We start from the raw sequence: 26170 nt of genomic DNA on the forward strand, positions 1-26170 counted from the left end.
GATTCAGGGACTGTTCATTAGAGTTTAGCAGAGTTTACCTGATCAGACTCTGGGTTTAATGGTACATGCTATAAATGGTTCTTTTGATACTGCAACGTTTCCAAGTAATCTTAAGGTTTCCCTTGTGATACCTCTCTTTAAAGGTGGCGAACCAAATGACCCTATAAATTACAGACCAATTTCACTTTTGCCCTGCCTGTCTAAGGTTATTGAGAAACTGGTCAAAGTAAGAATAGATCTTTCCGAACTAAAAACAACATATTAAGTGAATATCAATTTGGTTCTCTAGAGCGCACTAGCACGAGTAATGTAATTTCCATTCCTGGAGAGATTGTATTGGAGCCTGAATGATGGTCAGTTTACTGCAGCAGTTTGTCACTTCTCTAAAGCCTTTGACTGTGTCAACCATGGAATACTGCTCGGCAAGCTTTTTAGTTATGGGTTTGGAAGAATTGCACTAGAACGGTTCAAGTCTCTTCAGTCAGACAGAAAGCAGTATGTCAGGTCAAATGGCACTTTGTCTGAACTTGTGTAGGGAGCCATGGAGTTCCTCACGGTTCGTTTCACGGTTCCATCTTATTTATTTTGTATACAATAAATGACCTGGCGTCTCTCCAGAGAAGAGGATTTTTCACTATTTTTGCAGATGACACCACCATCTTATGGGCAGAAAATAATAAAAACACATTAATAAGAACAATTTCCGAAGATTTATTGATGGTTAAACAGTAGTGTGATGCTAATTTGTTGTCTTTAAATATAGATAAGACTAAATTGTAAAGTTTTTATGTTCAAAAAAGAATTGGAAGTGAATAATTGTAGCAGATTTCTTTGAATTGCTATTGATGATAAATTGAAGTTTTGTTACCATATATTGGCATTGAGGCAAAAACTGGCTAGAGGATGTTATGCTGTTAGAGTGGTTTCAAATGAACTGAGATTAGAAGCTGCAAAATCGGTTTATTTGTCTTTGATTGAAAGTCACCTACGGCACGGATTAGCATTTTGAGGTTGCTGTAGTCAAAGGCTTTTTGTCTCTGTTTGTTTTGCAAAAAGAGCCATTAGATATAGATTTCATAAAACTTTATGCGGCTCATGTACACCCTTGTTTAAAGATACTTACCTTGTGTTGCTTGTTTATTGTTGAACCTGCTTGCCTAATATATAAAAAATATAAATCGTATCTTGAAAATAATGGCCCCTCAAAACACTACAATATTATAATGCCCACCCCGAAAAGTGAACTACTATGAGCCGATTTTCAGCGCAGAATTGGTTGACAACTTTGACAGATAAGTGTGACGTATTGTTCCGCCACCACTTAAAAATTATGATCTAAGCAAACAGTAGCTGAAATGAATTGGTTATTAGGAATTAAAGAGTTGATGTTGGTTTTGTTTTTCCTTTTCTGTTTGACTAAAAAATGAAGTCGAATTTTTTAATCCTCCAGAGCTTGAGCCACCCTTTTTTATCCAGTTGTGCTTTTATTGGATCCAAATTAAATAATGCCACGTAAATTTGCATGGGTGAAGCCATAAACACCTTATTGCCGGCATTAAGAAAATAGATAAAGATAACAATAATTTAATAAGTACCGGATCCTTATTAATACTTTCCCATGTAATAATTAAAAATAATATAAGTACATATGTGTAACAAATATAACATAAAATTCCTAACATATCATTAAGGAAATTGTATGTTAGGAATCGTTGTCATTTTAAGGTCCTCAACTTCAACCTTTTCGCCTTGATAATTTTTAGGCTAATTGATATTTCATTTTCTCAATTTAAAAAGTCGCACATCACACCGCAATCCTCAATAAGTTTTCAACAATTTAAACATAACCTTATAGACTTCCAAGTCCAAAGCTGAGTAATAATTGGTAAATACCAAACGCCAATCAGCTGATTCGTGACGTGACATGTTCCCCTACTTTGGTTAAATCCAGAGTCCCAGAAGTGCAAGTAATATCAAGGTAAATATCAAGTAAGAAGCATTCCACGCTGAAAATTGGTTATGGAATTCCCTTATATACTTGAGCAGAAAAATGTTTAACCATCTTCTAAATTGCATAAAAGCCTCTAAAAGTCCTCCTCGCTTTAAAAAGTCGTTAAGGGAAAGTTTTATAGCATAATAGAGTTTTTTGAAGATAATTGGGAATAGGCCAATAGGATATAATTAAGTTTTAGTAAAGGTTAGAATGTGTGATATTACTCTAATGAAATTTTAACTTCTCGTTACGTCTTGAATTTTAAATTAAATTTCATATTATTATTGTTTATACTTGTATATTAAACCCACTATTGAGTTTTTTTTTTAATTTTATTCTTACAGTTCACATATGTAGTACATCATTTTTAATTATGTGTTGTAATGTGTTGTCTTATGTTCTTATTTTATATTATAAGTAAGCGTGTATTTATTTATTTATTTAGCAGTTTATTTCCAACAGGCGAAGCTCAGTTACAGGAAAATCTACAATTAATGTTTTGAAAGTGTAAACAAGTATTAAATTACTATAGTAAGATCATGTATATATCAAAATTAAAGGAGATGTAAATTAATATTAGAATGAACAAAGAAAGGCATTCATGGGACAAGGGAAAAAAGGAAAAGAAAAGGAATTATGGTAACTGTTGGTTTGTCAGAGGCAAAACTAGATCCTTTATGGAGCATACAAATATGTCACAGGTTGATGATACTGAATTAAAAATTCTGCACATTTGATATACGGGATCCTGAAACCTAATGTTAGTTCTGGCGCGATCTAAAGCAAAAGTGATATTTACTCTAGAAGCAAATCGTGGTACATGAAATAGAATATCGCTCAAGAGAGGAGGAGAATTTATTTGATTATTGACCAACTTCCATAAGAATGTTACAAAATGAATTGTTCTCCTCATGGCCAGAGATTGCAGTTAAGATTAAATCTACCTAACATCAGATCATGATCATGTCCCCTAACAGGATATATTCCATCCTCACGTAACATAAGAAACTTTAAAACCCTTCTCTGAACACTCTCGATGTAGCCAACATGGCATTCATAGAAAGGACACCACACCAAGGAACCGTATTCCAGTCTTAATCTAACAAAGGAAAAGTACAATAGTTTTATTGAGTGTGAGTTGTTAAAGAGTCGGCTATTTCGAATGGCAAAACCCAGAAGTTTCAACGAGGAGGTCACTGTCTGTTCTTCTACAGAGGATTTGATTGTCTATATTGTAATTAAACAAAACAGGATCCTTGGTTCGGTGAAAGGAGATCACACAGCATTTCGAGATGTTAAGACATAACTGATTTCGACTGCACCACCCCCTAATTAGGTCCAAGTTACTCTGTAAGAACAAGCAGTCCAAGATACTATTGATACACCAGAGTATTGTCAGATCATCAGCATAAGCTAGTCTAAGGCAGGAAATCAATTCTATAAGATCATTCTTAAAAAATATAAAAAGAAGTGGGCCGAGATTGGATCCCTGTGGGACTCCAGAAGTTGAAACAAAGGTATTAGATCTGCAACCTTCCACCTCAACAAACTGTAGACGGTCAATAAGGTATGACGAAAGCAACGAAATTAGCCTTTCTGAGAAGTTGAATTGCTTGTTCAATTTTTCAGCAAAATGCTATGATTTATCTGATCGAAAGCCTTACTGAAATCAGTATACACCACATCAACCTGACTTTTTCTATCGAGGGCCGAAGAAACAAAATGAGTCACATTATAGAGGTTAGTGATGCATGAACTTTTAGGAATAAAACCGTGCTGATCTATAGAAATTAGTGATTGAACTTGGGGAAGAATTCTGTTATAAACAATAGTTTCAAAAGTGTTGAAAAAATTGCAAAGTATGGAGATAGGTCGGGAGTTGTCGATTCTGTTTATATCGTCTTTTTTGTGAATTGGTATTACTTTAGCACATTTCCAGACGCCTGGAAATTTGCCAGTTTTCAAAATAAGGTTAAAAATATGACATAAAGGCTGACAGATAATTGAAGACTCCATGATAATAAAGCATGTTTTGTATTTGACTATTCTGAGATGGGTAAGGGATCAGATGTTCATCTTGTTCGTTCGTGTCTATATCGAATCCCTTCAGACATAACCAGTGTATTCCGAAGATCATTTTTCTTTAATTCAACGAAACTCTTTTTGTGACTTATTTATGGATTCTGGTATAGATGGGATGGTTACGTGGAAGAGGCGATCAAATCGGCGCCACCCATTTCCTATTTGTTTTTCTTTTTGTAAAAATAAAGACATATTATTATTAACCAACATGGCTTTTTCCAAAAAAGATCGGTAATAACCAACTTAATACTATTTATTCAGAGTATAAGCGAAAGGGGTCTGGAAACTTGTGCCGTGTACAACGACTTTTCCAAGGCTTTTGATAAGGTACATCATCCTACACTTTTCGTAAAGTTGGAGAGTTTCGGTGTGCACGGAGCCCTACTCAAACTCATTAAAAGTTATCTAACGAATCGCTCTCAGTACGTTGTCGTAAATGGAGTAAAGTCTTCTTGTACAACCCTAACTTCAGGAGTACCGCAAGGTTCTCATTTGGGACCGATTTTGTTCTCAATCTTTTTAAACGACATTGGTCAATGTTTCTCTATCTGTAAATATCTTGCATATGCAGATGACCTAAAAATTTTTACAACAATTAAGAGGGTATCAGATTTTCGTGCCTTGCACATTTTGAAAGATACTGTACCTTAAATAAATTATTTATTAATCCAGAAAAATGTCATTCTATACTTTTTAGCAGAAAACCATCTCAGACACAAAACAAATGTGATGTCTATCTCGGGGGCACTATCTTGAAGTATGTAGAGTTTATTAAGGATTTAGGTGTGGCGTTGGATTCTAGACCGCTCTTCGACGTTCATATAGAAAACATTGTTCAGAAAGCTCTACAAAATTTCGGTTTTATATCTCGAATTATAAAGGGTTTTAGTAATCAAACATCATTAATATTATTATACAATGCATTCGTTAAACCTACTATAAAATATGCAATAGTAGCTTGGAATCCGATGTATCACAAATATATTAACCAAATTGTGAGTGTACAACGCAAGTTTGTAAATATAGTAAATTTCCGCTTTAATAGATAAATAAATTTTTTTACTTACTATTATAACTTAAAGTTTTATGGTATGAAGGTCTTAGAGAGTCGTAGAAACAATTTTGTTTTATAAAAATATTAATAATTTAATAGACTGCCCTTTCTGTCTGGAAAATTTACATATCAACGTTAATCCTTATATTTTGTATAATAGATCGACCTTTATCATCTCAAGATATTCTTCAAAGTATTTTTCTAATTCTTCATTCTTCAGATGCGTAGTTTTAATAATTTTCAAGAAACTAACTTAAATAATGTTATATTTTTCTCCAGTATGGCTTCATTTGAGCGATACTTAAGAAATTTCGCAAGGAACGATAAATATTGTCCTATTTTTCCTATTGTCATTATTTATATGTATAGATACTTTGTATTCATATGTATAAATACCTAGGTAGTTAGGTTTATGTTACTTGATATATTTGTTAGGTTTGGTGAAAATTTAATATTTGGCAAAGCGCTTACTTGTATTTAAATTCATAAAAGATATTTTGTGCTTTCCTGTTATTGGATTGCTTAGTCTATCTCTAGGAGAGCCTTGTACTTAAATAAATAAGGTCACTTACTATAAACCTGAAATAAAGAATGTGAACTTACAAAAAAAAAATGAAATTCCCTAAAATTTCGTTTTCCTGCCCAATAATTACGTCCACTAAAACACCATCGGGTCATTTCAAAAACTCTGTATATGAAAATGGTTCGCAGATGATGATGATGATGACCGCTGGATCCGCGGATGTTTAAGCATTATCCATGTGTGTGTTCTCCGTATTTATCTTTACCGTCGACGTCGGTTTATTTGCAGTGGATCAGCCGACGTTATTTCGTTCCTTCTTGTCTTGATTCTTGATCTAACGGCTAACATTTGTTGCCGTTGCGGAGAGGCACACAGTGAGTTTCGTCCGGCGTTTAAGGTTAACGTCGGTTTCGTAGGAAATTACGAACTTTCGGAATTTCGTTCTTTTTTTTTTCTCTCTCGTTTAAATTGCCGCTGTAGTGTTCCGACGACCCGTTTACTCCGAAGTGCTTTAATTTTTTTTTATAGTTGGAAAACGGTTTTTTTTCTTCTTTAAAATGTATAGGGCTGCAGGTAAGCTTTGTTTATGTTTTTTTCTGCTCAAAGGTCTTATGGTGTTTGGAATGCTGAAAAAAATGAAATTTTCATAATCATTAAAAAAAAAAATTGCATTTATAGAAAGCACTTTGCAACCCTATTGTCATAAAATCCTTCCTTTTTTTTCAACCAGTTATCAGGACTTAAAAAAAAATCGTGCGTTCGGTTTTCACAATAAATGTTATTAATGGATTGTGATGAAATTTTACTGCGCCTATACAGAAGCTTGTCTATCACGACTTTGTTTTATGAGTCCAATAAAACGTATAAATAGGCACCCGATTATATTATAAAATTTTTTTTTCAAAATATATTCAGGGGAAAATTAAAGGGAGTATTCCTTGGGGCAAAATATTGAAAAAACTTCCTATAAACCTAGGCGGCCTGAAAATGCTTCCCGACGGAGATACACGGCGTTGAAATTTTAATTTAGTTTTCAATTTTTCTAAATAATTAGGAGGTGCTAAATTTAATTTTTTTGATAGTTCTTATGTACACAACAATGAAAACAACCAATTTATTTATTCAATTTAATTCTTATAAAATCAAAGGGTTTCACAAAACGGAAAAGTGATTAACATGATGTAAAACACAAACTAGGAGTAGAGGTTATAAAAGCTGAAGCTGTTGAAAGAGTTGCCCTCCAACTTCAATGCAAGCACTAGTATAAATAATTGATTTAGTTAACCCCATATGAAAAACTCTAATGAGTTTAAATCGGGAGATCGCAGAGGCCACGGTTGTGGACCTCTCCTACTCCTACTACCTGCGAGCGTTCCCTTAAATATAATTTTATCATTTTAATAGAATTACCCCTAAATTGGTAATAAATAAGTTTATGAAATAGGAGGGCATGCGATAAACAGTCGAAACAAGGCAGATTACAAAATATGGTATTTACATATCTTCCGCTCTCAAAGGCCTCAGTAATGCAAGAGACAGATCTGTTGTTCCATTACGACGACACTATTAATAAAATGAACTCATGATATAGAAATAAGAGGAAAAGTTGAATTCAAATTTATATATCCTTGTCCCAGTTTACAAATTAGAAGAGAATGGGAATATTTTTCTTCTATAATTGGACAAACTAAACCTGAAAAACCCTTTTTCTAGATGATCCAGACACTATTAATAAAATGAAACCATGATATAGAAATAAGAGGAAAAGTTGATTTCTCTTTTATATATCTTTGTCCTAGTTTACAAATAAGAGAAGGATGGGAATAAAGTGATATTTTTGAAGATACAGAAGTGATACTCAGTCCTGCTCTAAAGCCGAATTGTTGACTAGTAAATTAATTAGTTGTTCTAGACACTCAGAGATTCTTATAGCAATGCACTTTTTCAGAATTTTAGATAGAATTGGTAATAAGGATATGGGGTAAAAATTAGACATATTATTTTTATTTCACTTTTTAAATACAGAAATTATCAGGGCCCTTTTCCAGATATCTAGAAAAGTACGTTCTCCAATTGATTATTTTAGTAATAGGTAAAACCAACCATTCTTTCACCAATTTTAAGACACTCACTAAGTCCAAAACAATCTCTGCTATTTTCAATCTTTATCCTGGCAGATCCTATAGATTCTTCGATGAATGATGATTTTGAGAAAAAGCTTTACTCATAAATCTAATTGTTCTGTCGTCATCACACGCTTTGGTTCCCTGTTTCTTTAGTAACAGTATAAACTCAGATATAAGCCATGCTTTTGGATTATTCGCGGTATTGTAGATGTTATTAATAAAGCCAGTAGGGAATTTTATGGACCCATCGTCAAGAAACCTGAGGGATTCCGAATGTACTCCACCCAGCCCCTTCCTTAAAGGATTAATGGCAGGTTTAACTTTCTTTCTCATGGTATCAGGTCCGGACTCAGCATGAAGGCCCAGGGTTTCTTCTCAAGTTTCTTTAATATCTTCTCTATCCTCAATCAGCTCTACTGCATCATCTATGAATTTTCCCACATTTGTCTTTTTAAAGTTTCCTCTAACTTCTTTCACCTTCCTATTATATTGAACTCATCGAATCTGCTTTAAAAAACTTCTATTTTCTTGGCATTTCTCATCCAATTCTTTTTGTTCTCTCTCGAAATTTCATCTGTATATCTCCTTGTATGCTTTTGCATGCTGAGCAACTGTTATTTTGTTTTCCGATCTTCCATTAGTAACATCATTTCTTCTGCCATGATTTATATTTCGCTTTTTCATTCTTCAGGTACCTAGGACATCAGTTATGGTTTTAGCAAGTATCATTATTTGTTCTTATCGGCAATTGTCGTTGTTGTTTACTTGGTTCCTTACTGTGTGATTCTTCAGCTTCTTTAGATTTTGGTTGTTTAAAACAAAACAATAATCTTAAATGTTGTCCTATATTCAAGTGAATTGTAGTCCGACTGTATGTACGCACCGGGGTATGTTTTCACGCTTGTGAAGCTGTTTCTATATCTTCGATTTATCTGGTTCCGGATGATATGGTCGTCTCTAGGAAAAGTCTAGGTGCATGACGTAGTAACTCGTAAAAGGTGTTTGTTATTATCAAGTTATGTTCGGAAGCAAATACACTGAGAGTTTCTTCTCTTACCTTCTTTTCCTTTTTCTGTTTTCGCATTGAAGTCACTCACTAACATGAGTGAAAGTAGACGTCCATTAAAAATGTCGTCAAAGAGACTTAATGATTAATTGGAAACACGTGTTTCGCCCCTAAAGGCACCGTCAGATTTGAACACCAGTTTAATTCTAAAATTTAAATTCTTAAAGACAGCAAACTTAAACTAGCCGGTTATCTTACGGCTACTACTCGAAGACTTCTCGGAGTATCAAGGTAAAGATTTCTTTTTTAGGGAGTTTCTTTATAAGGTCTTTAATCTGAGAGTAAAATTCTTTTTCTTCCTCCTCACTGTGTTCAGTGGTATGTTGGTATCCACTCGTGACGTATTAAGTTAGTACGTAGTGGCATGATTCTCATAATTAGTGACTCATCCAAAGAAGTGAATAATTAATAATAAATAATTTTAAGAGTGCCATTTTAATAGTTGGATCTGTCATTTCCCATTTCAATTTTTATTTAATAGGGACCAAAATATTTTAATATATTGCGCAATTGCCAAAATACCACATATAGTTGAAAATTTCATATTTAAACAAAAACTAGGACGCCCAAAGCAGTAAAAAAGCGAGACAAAAGTTAGAAGGGGCAGATTTGTTCAAGAGTTACATTAACACCTGTCAAATGACTGCATAGTCTTCGTATAATTTAAATGCTCGAATCAGAATATGCGGTGCGCACACGTCATATTATTGTATGGGCGTGCCTTGATGATTCTCTTGAACGGACATCCTGCGTGCGCATCATTATTAATTCCTATAAAACTTATTAACCAATTAAAATGAACATATAACCTGAAAAGCTTTTCAGCATTCCAAACGCTTGCAGGTAAGGTTCAGTGCAATATATCCCCTATTTCCTTAGGAGCTGGGATGGCCAGTACCCTACTGGTAATGGCCTGTACTGCCGTTTATCTGAGCCGTCAACCACGAGCTTCTAACTCTACCGACTGGCATTCGATCAAAATTAGCACCTACTTAACGTCTCAAAACGATTCCACCATAGTCACAAACTCGCCATTTATTCAGAAACTTGTTATGAACCAAACTATTAAGGAGGTGTCATTGGATAATGCGACGACGTTAGTTCTGCAACCAACAATTAATATTTACGTTAGTCCAAATATGTCTGGAGTGGTTTTGAACGTGTCTAACGATGATATAAACTACGATTCGTGGGAGACATTTTATGATGAGGATGTGAATGAAGCAGTAAATGTTTTAGTTACCACAAAGGGGTATTTGGATGTGACGAAGTCGGTGGCGGATGAAGATGTGGGGTCGAATCTGGATAATGTTACTTTAGAGGAGATCACAGACTTGAAGTTGAGGAGATTGAAAGTGAAAGAGGTAATTTAGGTGTTTTTGCCAAAGAATTGGCCAGAAGTCAGTTTTTTTTATTTAATTGTGTTTGAGGTTTTTTTTGGAATTGCTTCTAGGATATTGATGTAATTTCGTTATATCTGAAGACATTTTTGAATTTTTCCTAGTAATTAAACTTAATGAATTCAAGTCAGAAAACATAAAAATTATGCTCTAAAAAAATCCAATTGCCTGGAATAAATAAACAGCACATTTAGGTAAGCAACAAGTAAGCATTGCTTCCAGGGAATTTCTGGATCATTGAAAGAATTCCTTATTTTTCAAGCAGTTGAATGTATAAATATTTTATAGCACACATTTTTTTGAAATTTTCCCATAGTTTTTAAGCTTTGCTTTATTTTATCAACTGAAATCATCAGGAGAAAATCCTTTACGGCCTGAACGATAAGAAACATTACTCAACAACTCATGCATTAAAAAAATTAACATGATTAAGAACATTTTTAAAGAATTATGTATTCAGGCGTCTACATCCTAATAACACACGTATTATGTTCTATATTAATAATAAACATAAAGTATTATACTCTTGTTGAGTTAGTACCAAGAAAAAATATACATATTCAAGTACGTTAAATAATAAGAGTTTTTATTTCAATTTGAAATATGATAGAGGTCTAATTTCTGCTAACAAATTACTTAATAACAAAGCACAATAAAATAATTCATGGTAATTCCACGAACACGAACCATATTTTCTTAAAACTTCCCGATAAAAAAAAACTATTTAGGTGCATAATTTCATTTAATGGTAACTTTCTACGAAATAAAATAACGTTTAAAGCAAGTATTAAATAACAGTTTATTTTAATTATTGCTATGTCAATTATATGTAACGTTTAACAAATTATTGTAACGTTTACTATTGACAACTTTAAAGCGTGAGAACTATTCATATGGGAATGTGTAAAATGGGTTTGTCTCACGATGAGTCCTTGTTGAAATTTTTAGGTAATATTAACATAGGGAGAAACACATGCCACAGACTTCTTTGTTAAAGTGCAGGTAAGAATGCACTTGATTTCCTTTAATAATAAAGGAAGAAACACTTTACGCTCCAGTTAATTTTAATCATTTCTATTACTGCTAGATTAATAGGCATTATTTTATTTAGCTATTTTCCCGTGTAAAAGAATCAGGTTCCCACCAGTACAATATAAGGTAAAATTTTTTCCATGGAATGCAGCAACCCGGAACACGAACATCACGATTCTTGGGGCCAGCTAAACGAGTATCACACACTAGAAGAGGAAATCGCAAATGGCCGTTAGTCAACTGGCCCAACTACAAATAAAATTTATTAACACTAATCAATTAAATAGAAACGTGCTAAAAAGGAATTCCCTATTTTGACTGAAGCCATTTTTCTGGTATTTGTCCAGTTTAGCATATCTTAAGTTACAGTACGTTTTTTAATTAATTTAAGTACATTTGCAAAGGCTTCCCTATATTTACGTACTTTTTTTAAATATGTGGTACAGTCTCATCCCTTTGGTCATTGACTACAGTTTTTTAATATTCTTCCAATAGAATCAGCCGATCTTCAATATCATACAAATAAAATAATAATAATAATAATAATAATAATAATAATAATAATAAATGTGTTTTTGAAGGTGGTAGACAATGGTACAGTGAAAACATCTTGTCGGACTTGCATTGTCTTATTTATTTAATGTAACACGACGTTTCGGTTGGTAAGTATCTCCAACCCTTATCAAGTGTAAACTGAGATACTTGAGATACGAGAAACTGAGATATTTGGAGATACTTACCAACCGAAACGTCGTGTTACATTAAATAAATAAGACAATGCAAGTCCGACAAGATGTTTTCAATAATAAATGTCTTTATTAAGAAAAATATGATTTCATGAGAAAAAGTACATTTCTCAAAAGGCGAAGTCTAGCTGACTTTAAGGCCAGCTACTCAACATTAACCCTAAAATTTCATACATTACAACAAATTATAGATTAAACAATACTATATTAAAATTTCTTAAATTAACTAGTTTAATTAATACATTTTATGTAACAATTTTTTTAAATTAACAATTAATAAATACGATATAATCTAATAGCATAATTTTAACAGGCTACACCTCAACAACGTTTTGCTAAGACCTAAAAAGTATTTCTTAAATTCTTTTGCGAAATGTAAAAAGATTTTTTAAACTAAAATGTTTGATATACTTATTATACAATGATACTATATTATATGTAAAACAACGTTGAAAAATTGCCTTGTGATGATTCGGCATAGAAAGATTTAATGGGTACTATATGAACATCCTGTCGATACAATAATTTGGATCTTAAATACTGCGGAACTGATGTTTTAAGTAGTTTAAATGCAAATATTATCAAAAAGTACTGATACGAAAAAGAAACATTAAGCCACTGAAGATGATTAATTTTGTGAGAAATATTATGGAATTTTTTAAGTTGTAAGTTATTTTGGATTATTTGCAATCGTTGTCTGTCTACAAAACTTAAACATGGATAATATAAAATTAGGCAATAGTATACTTTGGATTTTTCACAAAACCATATTTTTACTTTAATAAAAATCAATTCAAGGATGCAAGATTAGCAATATCACGATTACTAACAAGTGTAATCAATTTTAAGTATTTTTTTTTACACAGGAAGCAATCGGCATCGGATATATTCGTGTTTTATAATTATCTTGCGACCAATAATATATAATTTACATTTGGAACAATATATTTAATTGTTCCGAAATATTGTTATAATTAAGTGTAATATAACATTAAGTTAAATCTAACCACCATAATCTTGTTTTCAATATATTTTTGAATTGTACTTGACACAGATACGGCACTCACTAAAAATAGTTTTAGCAGGTACTTGAAATAAGACACGTGTTGGGTAAAAAATTTTGAATGAAAACAACAGAAAATGTATTTTTTATTGCATGATAAAGAACAATCAGCACAAAAACCTTTTGAATCTCAACGCACGTAGATACCACAATTATAGATTTAGGTATTACCTAAAACAAACAAAAAATAGAATATTTCCTATTTATTTGTAGAAGTTTTAAATATGCAGACTTTTTAATTGAATATACCAGTTTCTGAGATCTCACTGGGCGTTGTTATAGCGATCAACATAATAGCCTTAAAGAAAATACACTTCTATTCCTTCCAAATTCTTAGTGTTTTCATTGCATTAGTATTACGTTAAATGCTGATGGATCGTTGCCAATTGAAATAAAATTATAATTGGAGTTAACAGAATCAACACTTATAAACAAACAGTTTGAATACTGTCTGTTATTTAATATTATTATAGTTTTTGTTTTAATTTGAGTTTTGTTTCATTTTATATTTTTTGTTATGAGTATATTTCGATGTTTCTTATTCAAAGTGTATTGGATCTAATCGCGCTTTTAATTACATTTAAAACATCGAGCTAGTAACATTTTTAGTAATTCATTTTTAGTGTTATTGTGTTTAAACTTTAAAGGATCGACTTAGTAGAAAAAATCGATTTTGTAATATTAATTGTATGACTATTTTATTTTAAACCTTCTTTTTCTTTCTAATTTCACACGTATACCGGGGATGGCAAAACTATATTAAGATGCCCTGTATTACTTTACGTCAACTAACTGGTTTCTGACAAAGCACTTCCATATGTTAAATTAGAACTCTAATATTTTATTAAAGTTTTTCTAAAAATTTTCGATATTTCTATTCCTTAGTTCTTTTTTCCTCCTAGACTCCTTATAAGTGCAAAAATTCTGGAAAGTTCTATAACGGAATTCGACCAGAACTAGTGAAATTAGAGCACTTTAAAAATTCGGAAAAAAGTCATTTTTTGAGCCCAAAAATGGGCCCTAAAAATGCGAGGTCTCAGCTCCGAGATATGGACCTCCAAAGTTTGGAATTTTTTATTTTTAGGGTATACCCCCCCGAATCGAATTTTTCACTAAAATTTTATTTTTTTCGAATTTGAACTATACCAGCGGCTTGTTCCCATCACCTACATCACGAAAACACCGGGTTATAATGAGTTTCGAGCAGAACTAAGGGACTTTAAAAATATTATTATTAATAGCACTAAAAATGCGAAAAATCGATTTTCTTCAAATTCGAACTAACTATAGAAACCTCTATCAGCGGCTTGTTCCCATCATCTACATCATGAAAATAGCGGTTTATAATGGAATTCGACCAGAACTAGTGGAATTAGAGCACTTTGAAAATTCGGAAAAAAAGTCATTTTTTGACCCGTTTTTGAGGTCAAAAATGGGCCCTAAAAATGCGAGATCTCAGCTAATATGAGACCTACGACCTCACGGATAGTCTCCTTGGATTGAGAAGAACGAAACTAAGTCAAAACCGTTGGAATTTTCCCGATAGTGCCCATTGGGATTTTTTATTTTTAGGATCCTCCGTATCGAATTTTTCGAAGTTGTAAAATGTGCAAATATATATGGTTTAAATGTGCAACTTATAAAATCTGTACAAAATTTACATTCCTCTCAGTCTGTATTTCAAACGATCCTAAAGAGAGCTTTTATCACACCTGTGTTTAAGATCGGAGACAAATACCTAGTTGCAAATTACAGACCAATTTCATTGTCCATTATATCGAAAATATTAGCATCAAAACAACTTGTTTCAATACGTCTAAAACAACAAATTATTCAGTGACCTTCAGTTGGCTTCAGACTAGGGAGGAGCACAGTTATGGGGATTCTTGACCTTGTGGATACGGTCTTGGGCTCGGTTGAGGGCTTAGAATTGAACTAATGAGTCAATGAAGCCTCATGTTAAATATTAGTGTCATCAACATAACGGGAAATTCCAAGACTTGGAATTGGGATTTATGGAATTCTGTTGGTTTTTCTATGTGAAGCACAAGTGAAATTATTAAATCCCTTTTAACCCCCAGAAATATGGTTAATTAGAGTGAAGTCATGCATGGGCGAAATGAAGGATTAAATATTTTCAGACATGGTAACCTACCTCAGGCCAAGAAAACATGATGGATGAAATTAAATTATATGGCAAATTGCTTAATTAAATTCAATTGAGTTTTCAATTTTAATTTTAATCATAAATTTTCTTGCTTTTTTGGGGAATTTGTGTTTTTAATAAGTGAATATATAAGTAACTAAAGAAATATTGTCCCATTACAAGGGAAACACGTTAATTAAATTTTGTCTAATTTTTCATCTGTACATTTCATGTTTCATTATATTTATACATACGTCAATCATAGCAAGCTATATGTTTATATAACAGAAAATAGTAATTAAAATCTTTTAAATTGAAGTTACATCATTCAAAAGTCATATAGCGTATTTGATATTGCACCTCAAGATTCAAACAAGGGGTTATTAGCCAAATAAAAAAAATCAAAATAAGTGCTTGTAACAGTATATTTAATTAAAAACCTTGTAATTTTTTTTAAACCCTTACTAAAATGTAATTCATATTATTTCATATGTGAATAACCATTATTATAACTTAATCCACCTTATAGGTTTTTCCACGTAAGGAATGAAACAAATGTAATTAAATAGCCTGACAATGCTCAAATTAAAGTAATTAAACTGACGGGTGATATGTTTGATGTGTATTTCCTTTTATACCAACTAAAAAAATAATTTAGCTAACTTAAATTTCTTTTGCAGATGATGAAACACGCATGGGACAACTACGTCAAATATGCGTGGGCCAAGAACGAACTCCGTCCAGTGTCCAAACGTGGACACCCAGGTAGTATATTTGGCACTCAGCCATTGGGAGCATCCATATTAGACGGTTTGGACACATTGTACATTATGGGAATGTTTGATGAGTTTAAGAAGGCCAGGGATTGGGTCGATAAGGAATTTGATGTTAATAATGTGGTAAGGATTAAAAATTAGGGAATTAAATTGAGGAAAAAATTAGGGAAAACAGTTTTCTTAAATTTGAATCAGAGAAAAGTGTATATATATCATATTAGAATGCATTCATCTGAAGTCCGTGAACAGGGATGTATTTTTAACTCTTATTGTCCTACTCTGTCATTGTTGCTAAAAACTTCTAAATACTCTGTAATTAAAAAACAACATATTCAATTTAGTGCTTTTCTAAATAAAAGCAAAACGTAATTAAACTTTTTCGGTCTGGTATGAATTTCAGCCACAAAAGTTGCACGGGTGTGCAGGTGAGAAGCATAAAACCATAGGGAACAACGAGAGTTCGAAAACCCGGCGAATCTCTCGCGGTCCCATAAATCCAATTCTGGGACGAGATTCAACTCGGTAAATTACCCGCGATAATCGATTTCATCCGAAAGTCGAAACTGTTTTGTCCGTTCCGTGCACACTTTTTTTTGCCGTTTATATTTTTGCAGAAAATAATTTTATTTTGTTAATTTTCCGGGCTCGCGGTAATAATCTACGTTCCTGTTATAAATAGCCAATGTCAGAGTAAAGAAAGAAAAAGATTATAAAGAAGCCATATCTTATAATGGGTTTCTAATTTGTTTGTTTCCGCTCCGCTGTAGGTGGACATGAGCAAGCAACTAACAGATTTTTATATAGAAATGTATTTTAAGCAACTTTTACATGCTAATGACTTGAAGTATACAGTGCGGTTTCTTATTGCAAACTAAGGAGATCAAAGTTCAAATGACATTGGGTGATGATTTTTAGGACCCATATAGACAATTAGACCGAAACTTATGTTTTTTTGGTTTTTACACTTTTTTACTCTTCTTTTAGTCTTACATATAAAGAATATTTTTTTATTGCTTGTTAATTGTATTATAACCCTGAGACTGAACTTCATTTGTATACCATTTATTTGTACAATAAAATCATTTTAATATAATTAAATGATTATTTTGAACTACCCACGATATTCGTAATTTTTTTGCTAAACAACCAATTTTACTTTTCTCGAGTTCAAGTTGTTAACTCTCTAATATTGACTCTATTAATGAACCTGTAAATTACTTCTACGAGTTATAATATACAAGCTCTGTTTTTCAGGTTGCTGACGTATCAGTATTTGAAGTAAACATTCGATTTATTGGGGGTTTGCTGACTTGTTACGCTTTAACGGGGGACGTCATGTTTAGAGATAAGGCCCAGAAAATTGCAGACAAATTGCTCCCAGCATTTAATACACCCACTGGCATTCCTAATGCCCTGGTCAATTTTAAAACCGGAGTAAGTAACTTGAGATGCTGGTTTTAAAAGATTATTCTATATTATTATTTTTAGTCAAGTAAAAACTATGGATGGGCAAGCGGAAGCTCTAGCATCTTATCAGAATTCGGCACCCTGCATCTGGAATTTTCATACCTAAGCGATATCACAGGCAAAACTATATACAGGAACAAAGTGGATAAAATTCGACAAGTTTTAAATACTATAGAGAAACCGAACGGCCTATATCCCAACTATTTGAACCCTAGAAGTGGAAAATGGGGACAACGTAAGTGAAATTACTATTTAATATTAGGCAATTTAATTTTAAAAATAACAAAATCATATCTACGTTTATTATCTCTTCTCTTAGATCACATGTCAATGGGAGCCTTGGGCGACAGCTACTATGAATATCTTTTGAAAGCATGGCTGCAAAGTGGACGTGAAGATAATGAAGCTCGACAGATGTTCGATGAAGCGATGGAGGCTGCCATGAAGCACATGCTTCAAGAATCACCTGGCGGGCTGACGTACTTTGCAGAATTAAAGTTTGAAAGGGTAGAACACAAGATGGATCATTTGGCTTGCTTCTCAGGTAGATATATTTATTATTTAATTTTTATAATTTATCATGGATATTACGAATCTTCAAAATAACATAAAGATAGAGAGATTTAATGAAATCAAAGCTTCAATAGATAAATTAAATTGGCCATATAACATGTAACTGAATCATGGTTAACTCAAAGCGTTAGTGAACATGAAACTAAGATAAATAATTTTAAGTTTTATCATGTTGATCGGGGATCTTGGCGAGGCGAAATAAGGGAGTACATTAGATCTGATATTAAAGTAGTCGAATTAGATGTAACTGAAAACCAAAGTGAAATTTTTGAACAGCAGTGGCTTACTCACAAAATAAAATTGGTATTGGGCATTATTTATCGCCCCTTTTGTTTTAATGTGATCATTGGCTTGCGACAACTGAAAGAATCCATAGGTAATAAACTAATTGTAATGGGGGATATTAATATTATCTAATACGACATACTAACATAACCAGTCAATTCAATAACTTTAGACTTTTAACTTCAAGCCTAACTTATTCCCCAGAAAAGGCCAGTTTAATTGGTGTCATCATTCTCTCCGATCATCATCAGGATTTGTATCAGCATTCCGATCATCCGCTTATACACTATACAATAAATATTAAATCTCTGCCGTTAAACCTAGAGTTATTAAATATCGCAGTTTTAAGCACTTTGACATTGATACATGTGGAAAATCCTTGACCAACTTAATATCTATAACAGATCTAACAAAAATGTAGGAATTGCTAACCATCTAAAAAACCCAAATTTAATAAATCAATTCTTTAAAGGCTCGGTGAGACCTTAAGGGTCACTTTTGGATCCTTTTTTTATCATTTTTACCCCTGATATGGTCTTGTCAAAACTTGGTCAGACCAGTTATTGAGGAATTTGATAACAAGCTTAGAAGTCATGTGTCTAGGCTTTTTCAAAAAGCTTATTATAATCTTTAAAACGCTTACAAGAGTAAAGATGTTCTTAATTTCAAGCTCAGAAGGTTAAACATTAACATATACTTTCCGAACTGAAATGGTTAAATATTTCCAAGCGAGAAAAGCTATATTTTGCTCGTTTTCTTCATAAATTGGTCAAAACTAAAAGTCCCACATATCTGGTTTAAAAATTATTTCGGAGAAATCTCATTCACTCTTGTAGAATAAGCTTCAACGTACTCTATGAATTATCTAAAACCATGGTTTTAGGCTCTTTTTCCTATACTTGAGTTAAACTTATATAGGTTAATTGAAAATGATAATAAAATGAAACAACTACTTTGTGAAGAAGTATAAATATGGTCATTTATAACTTATTTCCTTAACATGCATATTTGCAATTTTTTGTGTGTAATGTTCTTAAGTTCTGCAATGTCAGACTTCTTTTTCTCTTTGTTATGTTACTTTACTTATTTTTATATGATTAAAACTACAATATGTCGGGGTTAAGGTGTAATCAATTATAAACATAAAAGGTACAGTAGATCAAAAATAAAGTCTTTACTAGTGGTAGTATGTGTTATTTATTTAGTAATTTTTTTTAGGTGGTATGTTAGCTTTAGCCTCTAGAACACTTAAAGATGACCATTCGACGTCATACATGGATATTGCCAAGAGAATTACTCATACTTGCCATGAGTCATATGACAGGACGTATACTAAGCTGGGGCCAGAATCATTTAGGTTTGTGATAATAAAAAAAATCATTTATGCCTAATCAAAACTTAATAATACATTTTTGTTAGGTTTACCGAAGGAGCAGAAGCTCGTGCCCTAAAAAGTTCAGAAAAATACTACATTCTCCGACCGGAGACCATAGAGTCTTACTTCTATCTCTACCGGTTAACCAAAGATGAAAAATATCGGGATTGGGGATGGGAGGCGGTCAAGGCTCTGGAAAAGCACTGTAGGGTGCCGGGTGGATACACAGGTATTAAAAATGTGTATTCGGAAGATCCCCAACAAGACGACGTTCAGCAAAGTTTCTTCTTGGCTGAAACTTTGAAGGTAAGCGAAGTGTTTATTTATCAACAAACGGGAGAACCCCATTGAAAATGTTACAATCATAACATAAAGAATTTGGTAGAAAATTGCAAATACATTTAAATATAAGATATAAATATCATAATATAATTTTGAACCTATTCCAACACATGCATAAAATTTCTTTAAAATTGTGAGTGAGCCTCCAAATGAATCAAAAGATAAATGTCGATTCAGAACTTAATTATCGACCATATGGACAAATTCCATAGTTTGTTCCATGATACCTAACGTCAAATTTTTCATTTCTTCTCAATAGAAGAATAGAACTCATTAACGTTGTACTGGACTCTTTTAGGTAGTGGGTTAAGCCAATATAAATAATAACGCCAGAATTTGCTTTGTTGTTATAGTATAATTTTATTACAGAAAACCGGGACTAAAAACAGATTGTCTTATAGTCGGGGAACACTATATACATCGTATTTTATGTCACCTCTTAAATTATCTAAAAGATTTTACAATGGTTTTACTTAAAAAATATAATTAATAACTTAAAATCAAATATTACAAATTGTTCAGGCCAAAGCTGATATACAAAAGAAAATTAGAAAAACGCTTACCTAATAGCAGACTGAATTACTTTTAGGTCTTAAATAATTTAAGTCAGAGATATCTTGATAACTAAGCAGTATAAAATTATATTTACAAATGATTGTAATTATAATTTTATATGTGGCGGTGTTAAACGTTTGGAAGTAGAGTAAACAACTTTTGCTAATCCTGTAAACATTTTTGGAATGAATGAAAAAAAACCGCTTTGGCTTGGCGTTTGGTTGATCAGAATGTGTGACCTATAATAATCCGATAGATAAATCCATATTTATAAATAAATTAATTAATTCCTTAAAGATTGACCTAAAATGACGTATTAACCTTGGAACAAAACACAGAATATTCATTGAATTTTATATTATTATATTTTAATGATCTCAAAAAATGATTTGGGTGTCAAGATTCCCAGATCTAAAAACTAATATTAACTATAAAACTCATGTAAGAACACTGACTGACATTAAGAAAGAGGAGGTTTCTACTATACCAATAAGATTAACGAAATTATCCAAGATATGCTGCAAAACGGCTGCAACAGATTCAGAATTAATAACTTGTATCTTTTTATATAATCTGCAAACTTCATAGAGCAATGAAGTAATGCCTTGCATTTGCCCAACCATTTTAAAGGCAACTCACTAAAACGCATTGCTTTTAACTTAGCCAAAAGATGAACCACCAGATTTGTGGATGTAGGCCTCTCCTTGACAAAGCCCTGTTGATTGTAGCAATAATTCTCTTGCATAACGAACTAAGTTGACCACAAATTAATGCATCGGACGATTTTGGTATAACTGACGGTTTTGCAATCCCTCTGGAATTGCCAATAGCTGGTCTCTCCTCCCTTAAAAACATTATATACAAAACAATAATATTATATAACAATATTACGAAACAACATTATATATTCTGTTTTGTATTTTATGGAAAATAAGTGAACATTATACAAAAATTTGTAAATATGCGGTTAATGATACACCTGATCTGGCTTTGAAATTCGGTACGGCGACGGGCCAATCCTCACTTCTCTTGTTACAACTTTGAGCACTCTTTTTTTGATTAGATATAATCTATTTTACATGAATGGATTGTGGAGTTCTTAAGCATGCACGAAAACTTGTTTTAAGTATTTGTAATAACACTTATGTTCTAGTCAAAACGGATAATCCTTTTACGAGGCTAAATCAATTTAGACAATAATTCATAAAATTGATCTTTTGTCTCAGTAATTTTTTTTCTTATTTTTTAGTACTTGTACCTGCTGTTCTCCGACGAAGATTATTTCTCATTAGACCAGTGGGTCTACAATACTGAAGCCCACCCGTTACCAATTAAGGGAGTAAACCCATTTTATAGGGAAGCGGCCGCTTAACACTCGGCGCATACCTCCTTTGAATCCATCGATTTTTTAACCGACATCGATGACAGCTATGAGATCGAGTGAGTTAGCAAATAGTGACAAATTTCACATATTATAGGAAGTGTGAATGTTTATAGGCAAGAGCGATATATTTATGTGTGAATGTGTATATAATGGTTTTTATACACGTTTGGATAAGAAAAGGTGAACTTATTAATTTAATTTGACAGTATAGTAGTTAAAGTGGACCAGTTTTTATGTTTAATTTGTGTGATTTTCGTTGGTTGTGCCTCAAAGGAAATATAATAATTGTTTATAAATCTTGTTTTTCGCTAATGTTGTTTTGATTTTTTTTTAATAATTTATGTGGGTTGAATAAAAAAAATTTCAATTAAAAAATGTACATTAGTCAATATTATGGTGTACATAAAGTATATGACTAGGGAATAAATTTATTATATAAAGAGATTATCTTTAATGCTGTTTTCTCTTTTTGCGCTATTTTATTAGTGAATAAATATTCATATTAAAGAATAAAAAGAAGACTAAATACGTGAATATTGTTCTAAAAGCAACAAAATCAGTTTTCTTTAAAATTCACTGTTTGACGTAAAAAAAAGGTGCTACAAGAAGTACAATTTAACGTATTTCACCTTGCTTTAAATAGGGTAATGGCATTAAATTTGCGCTCCGCATAAATAAATGTTCATTTTAGACTGAAGCATATAATAGATTAAATGTAATTGTCCGCTTAATCATTATTTTGTTAAAAAATAGATAGAAAATTGAACTGTTTTTGTTTTCACCAATTTCCCACGGAAATTGTAAATTTTGTAAATCCAAATAGTACCTCATAGTTTTTGTATACGTTGTATTGTTATGCAAGAGAATAATTTATGTAGTTGTAAATGGTAAAGGTGTTGTTGCTATGTGTGTTTAAAATTAACCTATTAGGTGATAGTTGGTGTATATACGATCGTATAAAAGGTGTTGTAAAAATGTAGTACGCAGGCGTAGTCCTAAAATTATTATTTAATTCGGATATTTCTTTCTAGCTCTTTAAGATAGTAATGGAAAACAAATTACTTCAGTTTCTCAAGTATAATACCAAGATAACGATCCAGTCTCTTTACTTTTTTATGATAAACTTAAAATTTGGGAAAAATTATATCAAAAAATAAATAACATTATCATATCCGATGGATGCTATGACTCCCACTTAAAGGACCCTTATCTTGTGTTTGCTCGATATTTTTTCTGATATTTTTGTATAAAACTGTGATAAAAAATATTAAGAAATGTAAACTTATTTAACATGTACCTAATTGAAATTTAAAAAAAAAACTAAAAAATCTGACAACTGTCGTTTGTTTTGTGCATACAATAACAAAAAGTGTACATCACAATAAAAGTAAATTTGGTATATGTACATCACAAAATAAAAGTTTTCTTCTTGAACTATTGTAGGAATACCTGAATTCTTAAATATAATAATTTTTCTGTAGATAATCCACTCAAGTAACTTAAATTTTCCCCATTTTTGTTACCACTTAGTCATTTATCAATTAAAAGCGTTTATATTAAAGAAATGAATTCGATTCGATTTAGTTTTTTTTTCAAAATAGAGCGAGTTGTCGATTTCACAGATTTGTACTTATAGTAACCAAAAAGCTTACTTTAGCAGACATTTTAAGCTATTTCAGCTATTTCACTTAAAATATAGGCGACAACGTTTTATCTTCTATATGGAAAAAAAACAAATCTAATCAATGTTACTGATACTTAAGTTAGGAACGTAGAAACATTTTCTTGTGATAAATAGTTGCTGCTAAAAATCACCCATGCATTTATTATTCCTAGACGTTCTAGATGTTAGAATCATTTTTTTTACACTTTACCAATTTTGTTTCTCTGTGACTGAACTTTTTAGAAACTTAACAAGTGTTTTGTTAATAAATGTAAATTTTTAGGTCAGTTTTAAATCTTAAAAAAAAAAGAGATTTAAGAAGGATAAACAATCACCAAAGATTCAAATAAAATTAATTATTGTTTCTTTGTCAATTATTACTGTTGCTTTTAAAAGCCCGGAATACAAATTCCGAAAATGGTGCTAAGCCATTTTTAAGGTACCAAATATAAAATTAGCATATTTTACACATAACTAAACCAATCCATGGCTATGGTTTAGCCTCTTTTAGAGACCTTTATGGTAAAGGCCACCTACGTCCTTTATAACTCCTAAAACTACCTTTCTTTCATTTTTCCTTGTAAGACTTCATTTATTAGCCAAACACTTCAAATATAAACCTAATTTATATCATTTCGAGATATAACAAAAATTTTTGTCCAATTTAAACTAGAAGCTTTTCAAAAACCCAGTATGGCAGTAGTTATTTGACAACAGAGTTGCAGTTTGATCAATGGTCCATAACCATCGTGTGCAGCATGAGCTCCACACTCTCACACGATCTCTCCTTTTAATGTTTGATCGATTATTTCCAATCGGTTTGAAGGGTATTTGAAAACCAATTATATGGTTGTTTCATGTGTGGTAAGTTTGTAGATTAAATAACAAATAGGTAACTTTCTTTTTTCCCCATTTAAAATAACACGCTAATGTACTGTAAATAGTATTGCTAACTTTTAGGTAGTTAGGGTACTGAATTTTGTTCACATTCTTAGTGAAAAAGAACTAATTTTCCTATTTATTAAATCCCTCGTGTACATTAATAATTTTTATTACGTCAAACTTTAGGGAATAGGAATATGATTCATGACTGCTCGGTACTCTCTTGTAACATAAGTTGTATAAAAGAAAATTAACATTATCAGAATTTAACTTAATAAAAAAATTATATAATTTATAAATTATAACATGGATATTCAGATAATTTAATATTTATGTTATGTTATTATTAAAAATGTAACATATTTATGTAACAGTATAGCTAATTGTGTTATTACAGTATCGAAAATTAAATAAACAGTTTGTTTTAAAATTTTGTTTTTTATTTATGTGCCCTACACACAGACCGTTAGCAAAGGGAAGTTTAGTGGACGGGTCAAAGAAAATAAGCAAAAAGGTGGGTAACTAGCAAGACATCAGTGGAAATCTATAATATTAAAATGCTTATTGGAAACCTTTTCATATGTTCCACAGTATGGATCTACTAAACTGTTTAACGCCATTTGGTCACAAAACCATTGATTTATGAGCAGAACTTACAGAATAATTCTATATTAGAATTAAACCAAAATATATATTTTTTTATTTTTAATAAATTAGTCATGGCCTCAAATCAGATTACAATAAATCGGGCACCGAGGCCTTGTACTATTTTAATATTACCGAGACAGCAATGTTTAAATCATAATAACAAAGACTTTAACAGTTTTTTTTGTTTAGCTGTCCTTGTTTTTCCAGAAAGTATTTAGGTTGTGATACCCAACCTTTTCATTTGTCTCTATAAACACAGAATTTGGTATAAAATTAAATGTTTTTATACACTGATAAACTTGAGAGTCCTATCCTTTTTGATTGACCTCTGTCCTCCTCTTCTAATAGGTTAATTTCGTAAGAGCTCACATACACTTCGAAATTCAATTTTCTTATTTTTTTTAATATCAAATTAATGTCAACTGTATCAAATGCTTTTTGCAGGTCAACAAACAGTTGTTATACATGTACCTGTCTTTATCTATCTCACTGGTTACAGAATTTAATATATCAACTGTTGGTTCCAAACTGTTGCCTTTCTTTTGAAATTTTTTTGTCAAATTTGACAGTGTTATCTATGAACTCTATCATTCTAGCTTTTATTGCTTTATTCAGGATTGTGCTGAAGATGTTTAACAAAGAAATTGGTCAATAGTTGTTTACATTGTCTTATTCGCCTTTTTTAAATAATAGGCGCTATTTCTGCCACCTTTAATCCTTCTGGAAATTGGCCACTACTTAGGACATTAAAATTATTTGTTATTTATTAGCCTAAGTTTTTCTTATGCTAATACTTGTACTTCTTCCTCTGCAAAATTTATTAATATTTTTTATTGTATTTTATTTCCTAATTTACATCTAATACTCGAAAAAATATTGTTAATTTATTTGCTCTGCAACATCCTGGTCTTTATCATAATTTTACCATCCACCCCGATAAATTTGAGTATTTTTGTTGTTTTTCTGTTACAAATCTCATTTACTGTTTT

The 26170-nt window shown here is 31.7% G+C and overlaps 1 protein-coding gene across 1 annotated transcript in view; it reads left to right on the top strand.

The window, feature by feature from the left end:
• LOC126748257 (mannosyl-oligosaccharide 1,2-alpha-mannosidase IA) overlaps positions 1-24963 on the top strand; it is a 47730-nt gene extending 22767 nt beyond the window's left edge. The window contains exons 3-9 of the mRNA XM_050457363.1: positions 15912-16130; positions 17262-17441; positions 17496-17709; positions 17794-18018; positions 19551-19689; positions 19752-20013; positions 21854-24963. Of these exons, the coding sequence (XP_050313320.1) occupies positions 15912-16130; positions 17262-17441; positions 17496-17709; positions 17794-18018; positions 19551-19689; positions 19752-20013; positions 21854-21976 (1362 nt within the window). The 3' untranslated portion in view covers positions 21977-24963. The remainder of the gene's footprint in view (positions 1-15911; positions 16131-17261; positions 17442-17495; positions 17710-17793; positions 18019-19550; positions 19690-19751; positions 20014-21853) is intronic.
• Positions 24964-26170: the final 1207 nt, after the last annotated feature.

The sequence above is a fragment of the Anthonomus grandis genome, chromosome 22 (genome assembly GCF_022605725.1).
Source record: "Anthonomus grandis grandis chromosome 22, icAntGran1.3, whole genome shotgun sequence".
NCBI classification, from domain to species: domain Eukaryota; kingdom Metazoa; phylum Arthropoda; class Insecta; order Coleoptera; family Curculionidae; genus Anthonomus; species Anthonomus grandis.